Source organism: Vicugna pacos, chromosome 6 (assembly GCF_048564905.1).
Source record: "Vicugna pacos chromosome 6, VicPac4, whole genome shotgun sequence".
Taxonomy (NCBI): domain Eukaryota; kingdom Metazoa; phylum Chordata; class Mammalia; order Artiodactyla; family Camelidae; genus Vicugna; species Vicugna pacos.
In genome coordinates, this window is record NC_132992.1 from 95,134,363 (window position 1) to 95,148,572 (window position 14,210).

At 63.9% G+C, this 14,210-nt stretch overlaps 1 protein-coding gene across 1 annotated transcript; it reads right to left on the minus strand.

Moving 5' to 3' along the window:
• Positions 1-3,716: 3,716 nt before the first annotated feature.
• NUDT14 (nudix hydrolase 14) lies at positions 3,717-11,765 on the minus strand. Its single transcript, XM_031674872.2, has 5 exons — positions 11,435-11,765; positions 8,200-8,243; positions 7,525-7,589; positions 7,085-7,322; positions 3,717-4,030 (listed from the first exon to the last, which is right to left on the minus strand). Exons 1-5 carry the CDS (start codon positions 11,513-11,515, stop codon positions 3,790-3,792), a joined length of 669 nt encoding a protein of 222 aa, XP_031530732.1. The 5' UTR covers positions 11,516-11,765; the 3' UTR covers positions 3,717-3,789.
• Between the last annotated feature and the right edge of the window lie 2,445 nt (positions 11,766-14,210).

Sequence of the window (14,210 nt, forward strand, 5' to 3'; positions counted from 1 at the left end):
GGGTGGTGTGTGGATGGAAGACTTCCTGGAAGAAGTGAGCTTTGAAGAAGGCCAGGTTCAGGGGCTGGGGGCATGGCAGAAGGAACTCAGAAGCACAGGCAGTGCCCTTTCTCTCAGATGTGTACATGCAGCAGCCTGGGGGCCCAATGTCCTGGCTTCACTGCTCCACCCCAGTGTCCAGGCCTCAGGAGCAATTGCGGGACCCCTAAAGGGATGGGCCTGGCTCTGCCTACTCCAAGCGCCTATCCCTACCTGAGCCCCTCCCTAGGCTGGGAGAGGGGCAGGACACAAGCCAGGCACCACCACACAGTGACCCCACCACCACCAAATAAGGGAACCCGAGCTGTGTTCAGAGCCTCCCAGTTGCATTCTTTCTGTGGGTGGGCAGCAGGTACTGCCTGTGGAGGCAGGGGACTTCACTGAGGGTAGGCCTCCTCCTCTTTGCTCCGGCTCAGGGAGTACAGGAGACTCCAAGAAGGAAGAGGAGTCCCCCGCCCCGTTCCGGGGGTCCAGGGCTCCATCCCCACCCATGCCCACTGCCCCACAATCCAAGGAGGCCCTGGGCACCTCTCCCACACTCAGTCAAGCGGTAAGCAAGGCAGACACACCCTCAGGGGTTCCCGGTCCAGAGTGGGCAGGGAACCTAGACAAGTAAGGCAGAATGACAAACTAAGAGTGAGTGAGGCATGCGGAGGCAAACCCGGGAGGAGGTCTGCTAAGACCCAGGGGGCAGGCCAGAGTCAGCCAGGTGGCGAGCTGGGAACAGCACATGCAAAGGCACTGGGGCTGAGGGAGCCTGACCCCAGCGAGGGCCTGTGGGAAGGACAGGTGGCCAAGGCAGAGAGGGTGAGGGGCTTAGGTGAGGCTGGAGGTGGTGGTCAGTGCTGCTGCACTGGGCCTGCCTGACTAAAGTCTTCCTACTAAGACTGCCGGGAAGTTACAGAAAGCAGCTGAGCTGGGTTGGGCTGTGCGTTGGTGACTTCCATTGTCACAAAGATCACTGGCTGCAGGGGGAGGGGCAGCAGGGGCAAGGTCGGGACAGGGTGGCCATAGGCAGCCACCGCCATCATATGAATGAGAGGGGCCAGTGGCCGGGCCAGGGCCTGGCCATGGTGAAGGCTGAGGAGGGGGGAATTCCAGCACGAGTAAGAGGCAGCTTCCGGTTAACAGGCCCCCATGTGCCCCTCCCTTGTCCACCTCCGAGGCTTCCTGCTCGTGGCCAGCTGTGGGGGGGGGCGGCCTGGACTAGCTCGCAGGCGGCGTGGCAGACGCTGGGCTCGCTGTGCCGCCGGCTCTAGAAGCTACTGCATTTCAGCCAAGGCTCTTTCCCTGCTCAGAGCTGTCTCGGCATGAAGGCACCAGGGAGAGACGGTCACCCCACCTCAAGATGCCAGCTCAACCTGCCAGAGGATGCAGCCTGGGGCCCTTCCCGCTAAGCAGCCCTGCTTTGGCTTGGCCCCTTGTGCCTCCAATCAGGCCCTTCGGAGAGGAGGACAGGCTCCCTGCATCCCTGCCTAGGTGCCGCCCTGCAGTGCACAGGTACCCCCTCCTGTTCATGGTCCCCTTACCCCTCCCACCTCTTAGGAGCCACAGCTGGGACCGAATGGACCCAGAAGAGGGTCAAGTCAGGAAGCTGGCCGCTTGAGGGAAGGGACAGGAGCCGGGGCTGCTGGGAGAAGGGGGTCCTCCCTCCTGGGGTCCCCTCCTGCAGAGATTTCTGTAGCCCTTGGGCCAGAGGGCTGGAGATCCGGTGGCAGCCAGGGCTCTTGCCTCCACCCTTGCTGGACCAGGCTGCCTCTTCCAGAAGGACCATCATCATTGTTCTGGGGCCCACTGGGCCACACCGCCCCTCAGTCTCCCGGCTTCGCCCGCCCCCAGCCTGAGGGCTCCCTCTCCCAGCCCCCCAGCAGCGGGGGCTCTCCCGGCACGTTCTGGGGCAGGTGCTGAACTCAGGCTGGACAAGACACAGGCAAGGTGGGGCTGCTTAGCCCCGCCAGGGGCTTCGGGACCAGGCTGGGGTGCAGGCGGCCCGGTGTTTGGACAGAGCCAGCTGGGCTCAGGAGTGAGCTGCGCTTCCGCCCGTGTGCTGCGGTGCTAAATATAGTGGCTAGGGAGGGGAGTTTCCGGTTACAGCCCCCCCTCCAATGCCGGGAAATTGATGCCAGTTCCATTAGGCCTAGCGGTGGTGCCTGCTGACCTGCCCATCAGGCTGCAGAGCCGAGTGAGGGGCTGGACTGCACCCAAGTCCAAGGGCTCTGTCCCCTGCCTCCTGCCCTGCCTTGCTCCCCAGAGCAGACCCCAGCCCCACGCAGTACCCACCAGAGGCCCCTCTGAGGCAGCGGGCAGTGCCTGCAGGCCAGCCTAGGAGGCCAGGGGAGCTCAGGATGTGGGCATCAGGCAGGCTGCAAGAGGGAGGCAGGGGGGCAGCTCTAGGCAGGGCAGAGCCCCTGTCCTGGGAATTCTCCAGATGGCCCAGGGCCCAGGGCAGCCCACTAGGCCTCCTCTGGACAGGCCGGAGCTGGGTTGCTCAGGACCCCACAGCAGCCCGCCAGCCCTGCGGCCCTTGGACACATCCCCCACACAGCAGTCACTCACCTGGCTGGGCTCCCAGGAGGCCCTACCTGGGTGGCCGCACCTGGGTCACAGCCGGCATTTGCATACAGGTGGTGCTGCTCAAATGGGCCCCCTGGGCACAGCTGCCTTGGGCAGCCTCAAAGGCCAGGCTCAGGGGCTGTGGGCACCGTGCCCCTCCCCACTGGGCTCAGCCACAAGCATTCCTTGGCCAGCAGGAAGGAAAGCAAACACCTGCCTGCCTGGGGTGGGGCAAGGGGACCTCAGTTCTGGTGAGGTGTCCCCACCTGCTCTCAGGGCAGCATCTCCTGGACACCTTGCCCTCCCCAGGAACAGTGGGTCATGACCCAGGCTGCCCCCATCTCATCCCTGAGGGCATCACCCAAGGGGCCGACTGGAGGATTTGGAGGGCTCTGGGGAGGGGCCAGGCCAGGTCACCACCCTCAAAAAGCATCAGGCCGGCCTACCCTCTAGGAAGCCTCACTGGCCCTCAGGCTAGGCCCCCATCCCTAATGGATGGCCCAGCAGCACCCACAAGTGCCCACAGCCATGGTGACCAGCACATACTCCTCACAGTGGGCTCCAGCCCACCCGCTGGATGGAGAGATCTTACTGGGTGCCTGGCTGAGTCGGCACTCAGCCCTCCTGTGACCCCAGATGCTCAAGGGTCATGGAGGGCAGCTCACGCAGTCCCTGACCCCCATGACAGGACAGTGTGCAGGGCTACACCGCATGAAGTCCAGTGGGCGGGGTGACACCCCAACACCAACACTCGGGGGCACAGGGGCTACTAAGGGTGCTGGCCCAGCCCTGGTCAGGGTGGGGACCCCTCCTCTGCCCAGAAGCGAGGAGCACACACCCTGTGGTGCGGTCTGCACCTGCTCCTGACACGGCTAGCTCAGCCGCCACTACCGTGGCCATAGCTCTGTCCGTGGCCCAGTGCCCAATGGGCCCTGAGCACTGGGCCTGAGTGAGTCCCCAACCTCTCCTGCCCCCAGAGGCGACACTCTGCCAGCCGCAATAGCTCCCTGCGTGGCCCGCAGCCCAGGCTTCTGCTCTGGTGGAGCTGGGGGTTCTCACGGAGACCCTACCATCCCTGCCTCCCAGCCTGCCCCGGCCACCACGCGAGGTCAGAGAACACAGGCTAGAGCTACACCAGCCTTTATTGGGTCAGCAGGGCAGGTGGCCAGACCAGCCCCATGCAGACCCCTTAGAGGCTCACTGGGGACCCAGGCCAGGGGCCACGCAGCTAAGAAACCACGAGATACCAAAGATGACACCAAGGGTCTTGGGAACATCTGGGTTGTCCGCAAAGGCCCGGGCGCCGTCCAGGGGCAGGTGCACAACCTCAATGAGCTCACCCTCCTCGGCCAGGCCCCCGCCTGGGCCACCCTGCTGGGCATCTGTCACCTCTGCATAGAACATGGTCTGGCTGGAGCCGGTCAGTCCCACGCCAGACCTACGGAAGGAGACAGCATCAGCTGAAGGCATCCACACAGGCCCTGCCGGCCACCCCTGCCCCTCCCACAGCCCTTCCCATCCCACCCCTTCAGGACACACCCCCACTGCCCTCTCTGACCCCCACCCCAGTGTACCCACCCCAGGTAATCCCCTCCCCTGGAGTGTGGGGGAAATCTGGTAATGTGTTGGATATGACTTCCCAACATGATTAGGTTCCCAACATGATCAGGAGAGGTCAGGTGATGAAGGTGGGAAATCCTGCAGATGTAGTTAAGGGCCCTAATCAGGTGACTTCAAGTTCGTCAAAAGGGAGATGATCCTGGATGGGCCTGGCCTAATCAGGTGAGCTCTTCTTTGAAGGTTTGGAGGTCAGAAATGGAAAAAATCAGACAGAGACAGATGCTATCCTGCTATTCTGAAGATAAAGCAGCCACCGTGCAGTGGAAGGGCCACGTGGCCAGGGCCTGGGGCGGCCTCTGGGAGCTGACCATGGTCCCTGGCTAACAGCCAGCCAGAAATGGGGCCCTCAGTCACACAGCCACGAGGAGCTGGATTCTGCCACAACTGCATGAGCTAGGAGGGTGGCCCTGAGCCCCAGGCTAGACCTCAGGCCCAGCCGATGCCTGACCGCAGCGCAGTGAGACGCTGAGCGGTGGGGGGACCCAGGGCCCCAGCCAGTGGACTGCCGCCCCGCACCCACCGTGAGGCTGTAAACACAGGCTGCTGAAAGCCGTGACTTCTCTGACGGGCTAGTCTGCAGCACAGACGCTCGCTCAGGCCCTGCCCCTTGGCTCGCTCTGGGACCTCAGCCAGGGCCTCTCCTCACAGTGGGCCCAGACTGACACCCAGGGCTCCAGACCGGCAGGAAGCCCACGTGGCCTGGGCCTGTGAGACCTCCCCCCACTGACACCTGCAGGACATCACTACCAGGCTGGGCGAGGGGCTGGGGCTCATGGAGGTGGGGGGCAGGATTGGGGTGAGGCCCTCAGGACGAGGCCCATGGTTCTTAGGCTGGACAAGGGTATAAAGGAGTCCCCTCCCTCAGTGGGTGGTGGCCAGGAGGGGGCTGCTGGCCACCAGGAGGGGACAGACACCAGGCAGAGGGCAGTGGCCCAGACTGGCACCAGTGGAAGGCAAGAGTGGGCAGCCGTGGCAACTGTCACCGTGAGAGCAGGGTGACGGAGGGGCCAGTATGGATTCCAGACCAGGAAGGGAAAGGAACCAGGGGGTGTCTGGGGGGATGTCTAGGGGTAAGTGAGACCCTGGGTTCCCAGGAGTTTGGCTGAGGCCAGCCGAAGCCTGCTGGGTGGGAGTCCCCCTTGGAGATGCGCCCAGCACACAGGCAAGGCGCGGAACCAAAGGGGCTTCCATCCCCCTCCCCCCAAGCCCCCCACCCGCAGGCGGGGCCCCCACACAGACTGACCTCACCCAGCTGCTTCCTCTGCCCTCCAGCCCCTTAATCTCCCTCAGACCCTTCCTGATGGCCCATTTCCGCCGGCGGCCACAGCCTGTGCCTTTGATGGAAGCGGCTAGTCTGTGGGGTTTCCAGGCCTAGTTTCCTCCGGCTTGTGAAGGAGGCAGGCGCTGAGAAGAACGTGCCCAGCCAGGCCTCTCCCTCTTCATTCAGACACGTCCTTTGTGAGGTGACCTCACACCAGCACCTGGGCCTTGTCACCTAGGACTGGCAGATGAGTGGCCTGGCTCACCTCGGAGGCCACTGAAGGAAGAGATGGGCTCTCCTACAGGGCAGCACGAGCAGTGCTGCTGGTCCAGCCCGCAGTCAGGATCCCGGAGAGAGTCAGGCTTCCTGACCTCCACTCCAGCTTCCCCACAGCGCCCTCACCTCTAAAACGCAGTCTGAGCCGCTGTTCCCTGTCTAGAACCTTCCTTGGCTCCCCAGTGCCCTCAGGATCAGGCTGTAGCCCCGAGGCCCTGCTTGTGGAACCACTGCAGCCGGGGCTGCTCGTCCCGTCACCCCCGAGTCTTTGGCAGGCAGCCCTTCTGCCAGGACTCACCTCGGGGGGACCCAACCCTCCACCTGCCTTCCTCCTTGCCTGCCCACTAGCTCACCCCCTGCCCCAGGTCAAACCCCATGGATTCTTCCTGCCCCCTGCACCTCAAGCCAGAAGGCTCAGGGGCCAAGCGGCCACTAGCTGGCCACACAAAGGACGCCTGCAGATAACTGAGGGCCCTCGCATCATGATGTCTGGCCCTTTGGTGTGGAAATGCCACATGTGATATAGAGGCCCCAGACCCTGGCCCACCTCCTTCCCAGGACTGAAACCCACCCCGAGGCTGAGGACACCTGGAAAAGGCCTGGGCATTGCTGAGGCAGGGAGCCCCAGGCCCAGCACTGAGTGGCCCCTGTGCTGCACCGAGAGAAGGCAGACTCTCCAAGGCCCCCTCTGTCTCTGGAGAAGGCGGCCAGGAGCTGGTGCTCAGTGTTGGGGGGACACTGTGAGACCCTGCGAGACCCTGGTCCTGCTGGATTTCACTGGGGTTGGGGACCCACTGCAGCATCCCAAGGGCAAGGGGGACTTCACCCCAACACCCTGTCCTGGGAAGACGGCCCCAGCTGCGAGCCTCGTGGGGAGAGTGAGTGGCAGTTGGGCACCTGGGCTTGGTGGGGGCAGGCCCTGAAGTCCAGGCTTCAGGCCACACTCGTCCCCCATCCCCGGGAGTGCCGGAGCCCCCAGCCCCAACCCTGAGCCACCTTTAGAGCAGATCTGTGACTCACCCCACCCCCAGCGCCCGGTGCTTAATCCCACAGGAAGCAGAGGCATCTGTTAGCAGCAGCTGCCACCAGGACCCAGCCCCACGCGGCTAGGTGGGGGCATGGGGCCGGGCATGCTGCAAAAGTGCCCCGAGAGCCCCAGGTTCCGGCCTGCATCACAATCTGAAGTGCATCCAACCCTCTCCCAGCCCCACACTGAACAACAAGGAGGAATCACCCTGCTTGCACATCCCTGGGGATGGGGTGCTCACTCCCTCCCAGGAAGCCTGCCCCATCACCCTGGGCTGCACAGACGGCAGGATGCCCAGCCCCACTCACTTGTACGTAGCAACCCGGCGCAGGTCAGAGGGGGTCAGCTGGTAGCCGCACTCCTCCCAAGCTTCCTTGCAGGCCACTTCCTCCAGCGAGAGCCCAGGTTGGTCCACGAGGCCAGCACACAGCTCATACGTCACCCCTGCCGAGCCAGGCAGTGCCACCTGCAGCTCCTGGGGCCCGTCCTGGTCCACGGCAGCCAGGGACCCTGGGAAGAGGCGCTCCACCTCACCGGCATACACAGCTGGTTGCGAGGAGGGCAGACCATGGTCACACCTGTGTGGTGGCCACCTCTAGGTGACCCACTCTGGGCCAGACCCCCTGGCCAGGCCCCAGTTTCCTCTAGAGCTCTCCCCCTGCATCTGCATTCTGACCCGAGGACCACAGGGGCCTGAAGGTGACTCTGCAGGTGTCCCTTCCCCCACACCTCACTCTGGCCGCCTCACCTGGTCGGAACTGTTTCACCAACACCAGGCTCCTCCGAGAAGAGTTGAACATGAGAATGGTCACACTGCGAAGTGAGGGCTGAGCTCAGCACAGAAGCAACCCATCACCTCACCTCCCTGGGGGCCCCGGCTGCCGGCCTCCTGGGCCCGGTCCGCCTAGCCCACTTCCTCTCCTCAACAGCCCAGGAATGTTGGGCCCCTTGCTCAGATGGGGAGACTGAGGCCCCAGTGAGGTCAGAGGGCATAAGGGTTACACAGTCAGACTAGGACCCAGGCCGACTGTACTCCAGCTGGTAGGATGGGGTTGGGGAGGGTGGAGGACATTTCGGGCAGCTGGGCAGGCCGGGGGTGGCAGCAGCTGAGGATAGGTGACTGATGGGACATGTGGCCCTTGTTGGCCAGAGGCTGCCAGCCACACTCCTGAATCCACGTTGCCATCTGGCCACACTCTCGATGCTCGGGGTCACAGGCACCTGGATGGCCTAAGTTCCAAGAGGGCCTGCCCACCATCATGGTCCAGGAGGCCTGGGCTGGGACCTAGCCCAGTCTCCAGGCCTTGGGCAGACCCCTCAGTGAGAGGACAGGGAGTGGGGACACTCAGAATGCAGGTGCAAGGTGGGGCTCTGTGCCCCTGGGCCCCAGTCTCCCCAGGGGCCAGCCAGGCTGGGCCCTCACCTGTCGTGGGTCTTCATGAAGTCCCATGACTTCTGGGTGCCATTCTGAAAGAGGCAAGGCAGTGGTCAGGGTGGGCTGAAGGGCTGCCAGCACAGGCGGAGGTGCCCCAGGGAGCTGAAAATGCCACTCAGCTCTGCCACACCGGCTCCTCCCGGGGAGACCCAGTCAGGGCCTGGGGCCGTCAGAAGCCAGGAGCTGCAGCAGGTGAGGGGAGGGGGGCGCCCAGGCTGGCCAGGGAGGTCAAGGACAGCCTGATGCTCTCAAGAGGGAGGCAGAAAACCAGGGCAAAGGGTGGGAAGGTGTCCCAGGCACAGCAACGAGCCACCACCCAGCACAGGGTGAGCACCGGGAGATGCAAAGAAATGTACACCGTCACCAAGTGTGGGAAGGACCCTGGGGGTACGGGGGTAGGGTGGGCACGACTCATCCTCACAGTCAGGGCAGGGGGTCCCAAGCAAGTAAAGCAAACATCAGGTTTTCACTGCTGAAGCTCCCCTGGGCCACTGGACAAAGGGAGAGGGGAGGGCAGGACGGGCGGGCAGGCCTCCCCAGAGGGCACCAGCTCCAGGAGCAGCTGGAGAAGGGCGCGCCTGAGCCGGGGAGACCACACCGCGGGACCCGGTGACTCAGTGATGCCAACTGGACAGTGGGGTAACCCCTTCCCCAGCCCACTTTCTGTCTTGGGCTGTCTCTGCTGCATCCTGTGGTCCTGCTGTTGGGTCACTTCCCCTGACATCCTGCTCCTCCACGCTGGGCGCCCTGTTGCCTTGGGCTCCCAGGGCTTCAGGCAGCATTCATCGGATGAAAGGCAGTGCGGGGCAGAGGCCTGGACGGGGACTATTGGGGCAGCCAGACTGACACTAAGGACGTTCCAGCAGGCAGTGGGTAGGAGGGGTCAGAATCCTGCCAGCGGGACACCACTGTTGGAGGCGGGCTCCCACTCTCCGGGCTACTCCACCTGGCCCCGACCCCTCCCCAAGGGGTCTCTGAAGATGAGGCTGGCCGCACGGCCCTGGAGCCCTGCCCTCTGACTGTCCATCGCCAGCATGCTCAGCCTACCTGCCCCTCAGCCCCTGGGTCAGCCCTGCGGCCCTGGCGAGCTCCTGGCCCACACGTGGGGCCCCGTTCAAGCCATGAAATGGGCGTGGACCTGAGAACCTGAGACACAGAGTGCAGCCAGGGCTGCAGAAAAGGGAGGACACTAAGGCACAGACTCTGTGAGGACTTCCTAGAGGAGGTGACACTGCTCCGGGCCCCACAGAAGAGAAGAAAAGGCATTCCAGGCAATGGAACCTGACACCCAGAGGCCCACATGTTAGTCTGAGGGAAGCTGGGAAAATTGGTCTGAGCCTGGCCGGGAGACAGAGGCATCCTGGATGGCCAGCAGCCTCGGTTTCCAAGGTGGAGGGGGAGCCAACATCCTGTGGTGTGCAGGCCGGGCTGCCTGGGAGGCTGTTGTGAAGCGCCACCTTCGAGAGGCAGGCCTGGGCCTGCCTGCAACCCGGTCACCCCAGGGCCAGCCTCCCACCCGGACAGGCTCCAGGGAAGCCTGACCCCCCAGTATGTCACGTGCCTGCTGTGTCCCCGTCTCCCTCAGGGTGCATGTCACCCTGTGTGAGTTTTAGAGACCCTCTCAGCTCACAATCAAAACATCTGTCAGACCTTTAGCTCCAGCCAAGGCGGGGCACAAGGGAAGGTCCAGAGAGGCCCACTGAGGCCCAGACAGCCCCTCCAAAAGGACCCCCGCCCAGCTGGTCAGGCCCCGGGCCTGGCTCATCCTCCGGGCCCTGGGAGGAAGGAACAGGACTGCAGTGCAAAACAGACCCAAGACCCCAGACCTCAGAGCCAAAGGGGCATCCTGCCTACTGTCGGTCTGTCTGTCCATCCACCTTATCTCCCCTGGCCACAGGTTGCTAACGGCCCAAAGCTGCAGATGGCCCTTGGTGGTATGCACTGCCCTGTCCAGTGACCCGCAGCCCCGAAGGATTGCTGGCCTGCCCTCCAGCCCGTGCCCACCACAGCCCGCCGCCTGCAGGAGCAGAGCTTCGGGTGCCAGGACCCATCTGCACCTCACAGGGAGTGGGGAAGAGTGCCGCGGCCGAGGGCCAGAGTAGCCACACACCTGGACCGCTGGGTGCCCACCTGCTGCCCCAGAGGCCCAGCGCCTGGAGGATATGCAACCAATGCGGGCATCCCCGCCCCAGGCCAGCACCAGGGCAAGGGCAGCGACCTCCACGTCCCTACACTCTGCCCCTCAGCTGACCCTGGCTTCTGCCCTAGGCCAGCGCTGCCAACTTGGGTCCACGCCGGGGACAGGAATTCCCTGGCCCCTGGAGCCAACAGGGGTACAGCAACAAGGAGAGTGGGGGTTCAGCTTCCCTCAGACTGGAGGCCAAGAGGGCTCCATGCATTGGCGAGAGGAAGGGGTCTAGGGAGGAAGGGGAAACGGGATGCCGCAGCCCAAGGGAACCAAAGTCCTGGACCACCTGTACTGACTGCGGGGGCATGGAGGGGCGCATCAGGCGTGGCGGGAGCAGTCTCCTCCTGGATGGCGCGGAGGAACTCCAGCAGGACACCACGCGCGGGGGCAGGTGGAGCCGCTAGTAGAAGGTCTGGGCCCGAAGTGGAAGAGCCGCTTCTTCACCAACAACTGTTCCCTGTTAGCCTGCTATATGCACGCACCTCCCAGCGACGGGCAGGAGGAGGTGACGCCCTGGGAGCCAGCCTGCCAGTAGGAGGTACCCTCGGGAGGAAGCCCACCTAGAGAGGCTCTGCAGTGCTCAGCGGCTCTCTCTCCAGCCTCCTCCCTCCACTCTCCTTCTTCCGCTGCCCAGAATGGAGACCACCACCTCCAGGGAGCTTTCCCTGATCTCGGGGCCGCCCAATTCGTCCCATCGCAAAAAGGGCCAAGGTCCAGTAAAACCTCCTTGGGAGAATGAGCGGTCTCCCTTCTCCCGGAGAGGTCCCTTCCCGGACCCTCCCCGACTCGGGCGTTCCACAGGTTTTCCAACCTGGCCCCACCCGCAGAGCGCTCAGAGGGGAGGCGGGGCCCCGCGGGGCGGGACCACAAGGCAGTGGGCGGGCCGAGGGACGGGCCGAGGGGCGGGTGGGCGGGTCTCCGGAGTCCGGGACGAAGCTCCGGGGCCCGGGCCGGGGGCGGGGCTCCCGAGCCGGGTGAAGGCCGCGGAAGGCGCGGCAGGCGCGGCAGGCGCGGCAGGCGGGCGGGCGGGCTCACCTGGCGGTAGTGCAGCGTGAGCGGCTGCAGGTAGGGCGAGGCTGCGCAGCGGCCCACGGCCGCCCCCTCGATGTGCTCCATGGCGGCGCGCGGGGCAGCCGGGCCCGGGGCGGACGCGGGCAGGGTCCGCGCGGGACTAGAGCGGGCGGGCGCGTGACCGGGCTCTGGGCATGCCCAGTGCGCGCGGGGCGGGACGGGACGGGCGGCTCGGCGGAAACCAGCGGGCCCAGCGCGCAGGTAGCACCTGCCTGCAGGTGGGGCGCTGGTGGTTGCGGGGCGCTCCCGGAGCCGCGCAGGGTGTGAGCAGGGCGGGGGCTCGCCAAATGGACCCCGCGGCAGGGTGGGGGCCAGCCGAGTGTGCGGCCGGGCTGGGCGGGCACGACTGGAGGGGACGGGCCTGAGAGGTGATCGCTGGAACTTAGTTGGGAGAGAGATCGCTGCGCGGTGCAGCTTGCGGGGTGGGGGTGGGGGGGCGTGGGGATGAGCCGAGAGGATGCCTCCCCCACCGCGGTTGAGCACATTACAAGATTGGTCATTAAGGGGTGGGGACAGTCCTCGAGGGAAAGGGCGACTAAGCCCTGAAGAGAGAAGCTGGCGGTCATAGCTGCCTAGTGGAGCCAGCGAGAGGAGGAGAGAAGAGGTGGACTTGGGGCTGCGCGCACGGTCACTGAGTGGACGTTGAGGGGGGTGGCTGGGGAGAGCATACACTCCTCTAGGGAGCCCCGGGTGAGAGGAGAGCGAGCGATGGAAAGAGGGCCTGGCCAGAGGAGCCTGAGTGGGGGCTGGGGGAGGGGCCAGGGCCTAGGCAGAGCCAGGCCCTCCCCTCCCGGTTCCTGGGGGCTGAGAGGAGTTGGCTCCAGCTGGACTGTCCACCTGCCCCACCTGCCCCACCGGGAGGAGCTGCCTCTCCCCATCTCTGGGGCTGTCCCTCCTCCACCTCAGGAGCCAGCTGCTGTTCCCGCCCACGAGAAGTCCCGCCCCACACTTTCTTGGGTGTGGATCCCAAGACCCCCTCCAGATGCGGTCGCTGCCACCACCCAGGGGCAGGCGCACATGCTAGGGTCGGGCAACTGGGCCCTGACCTGGCCTGCTCCCTGGACTGTGGCCCTGGGGAGGGTAGCCCAGGTGGGGCTGGCCATGTGGCCTTAAAATTAACTCCGTGTCCCCATTGTCTACTGCTGTGTGACAGAGCACCCTGAGATTTCATGGCTGAAAGCTCCCATCTGTTCCTCTCTCTCCGGGTCTGGGGATGGCCCTGGCTCAGCTGGGCAGCCCCCCTTGGGTTTCTCTGGGGTGCTATCAGGTGGCAGCTGGGGTGGAGTCTTCTGAAGGCTGAGCGGGATGCCCGTCCAGGATGCGTTCTTCGCCCCTAGCCTGGTGCGTTAGCTGGCTGGCTGGAACAGCTGTGGCTGGCTGGCTGGCTCCCTGTGTGCGGCCTCTCCATGTGGCTGGCCGGGGCTTGCTCGAGCATGGCGGTCTCAGAGCAGCGGGGTTCTTCCGTGGCGGCTTCTCCGGCACATGATACATGGACCGGGGGCCAAGCCTCTCATGACCAGCCCCAGGTGCCCGATGGCATCATTACTTCTGCATCCAAAGGGCCAGAAAGTAAGTCCCCGCCACCCCAGATTCCAGGGGAGGGGACTTCCCAAGGACAGGGGACTTGGGACGCATGGTCATAGGGGCATCATAAGAGACTAGCCATCACCCCCTGTGACTCTGTAGGGACGTGTGCTCCCCGGCCTTGGCCTGGCCAGAGTGTGCTGGGGCCAGAGAGACCACCCACCAGAGAGCCCATCCCAGAAGATGGGCCCACCCCAGACACGTGAGGCCTGGGGGTGGCTCCCTCCCTCAAGCACAAGCCACTTCCTTCAAGGACAAATCACAAAGCTGGCATAGCAGTGGCCCAGACCACGGAGGAGCCATAAGGAATACTGCTCCCAGCCCCTCAGCCCCCAGAAGCTCCGGCTCGGAGCATCTGGGAAAAGTCAGCACGTCCACAGAGCAGTGTTTTGCCCACATTTGGGGGGAAGTAACATTTGACGTTCATGCAGGCTGAGGCAGCTTGCGATGTAGTCTGCGGAACGTGTGTGCTTCAAAGTAGCAGCCAGGTGCCACCCCTGCAGGAAACAGCCTGGTAGGGCCTCGGGCAGGTAAACTAGAGTCACCATGTGACCCAGCAGTCCCACTCCCAGGTGTCCTCCCACAGAACTGAAGATGGCCTCAAACAGATACTTTTACTCTGCACAAGAGCAGGAAGGTGGCAGCCACCCAAGGGTCCATCCAGTGCTGAGCAGATTAACAAAATGTGGTCTAGCCAGACACTGGAATATTATGCAGCCATAAAAAGGAATGAGATTCTGACATGTGCTACCACATGAATGAACCTTAAAGACTGAGTGAAAGAAGCCAAACACAGAAGGTCACCTATTGTATGATCCATTTATGTGAAGTGTCCAGAGTAAGTAAATCCACGGAGACAGCAGATTAGGGGTTGCCAAGGGCCAGGGGTGGGGAGTGATTGCTTAATGGGGACAGTGACAAAAACATTCTTAGACAAGAGGTGATGCTTGCACAATGTTGTGAATGTACTAAAGGCCTCTGAAGCCTCCAAGGTGAAATGGTTAAGGTGATGTGGATTTTAGTTCAACTTTTTTTTAAGGAAAAGTGTATCAGTGAGACCCTTCAGGGATGTTTCATGCCACCTCCGGCCACCCAGCCCCATCTTCCCACACACCCTGGGACCCGTCATGGTAGGTCTAACTGTGGACCTGGGGCA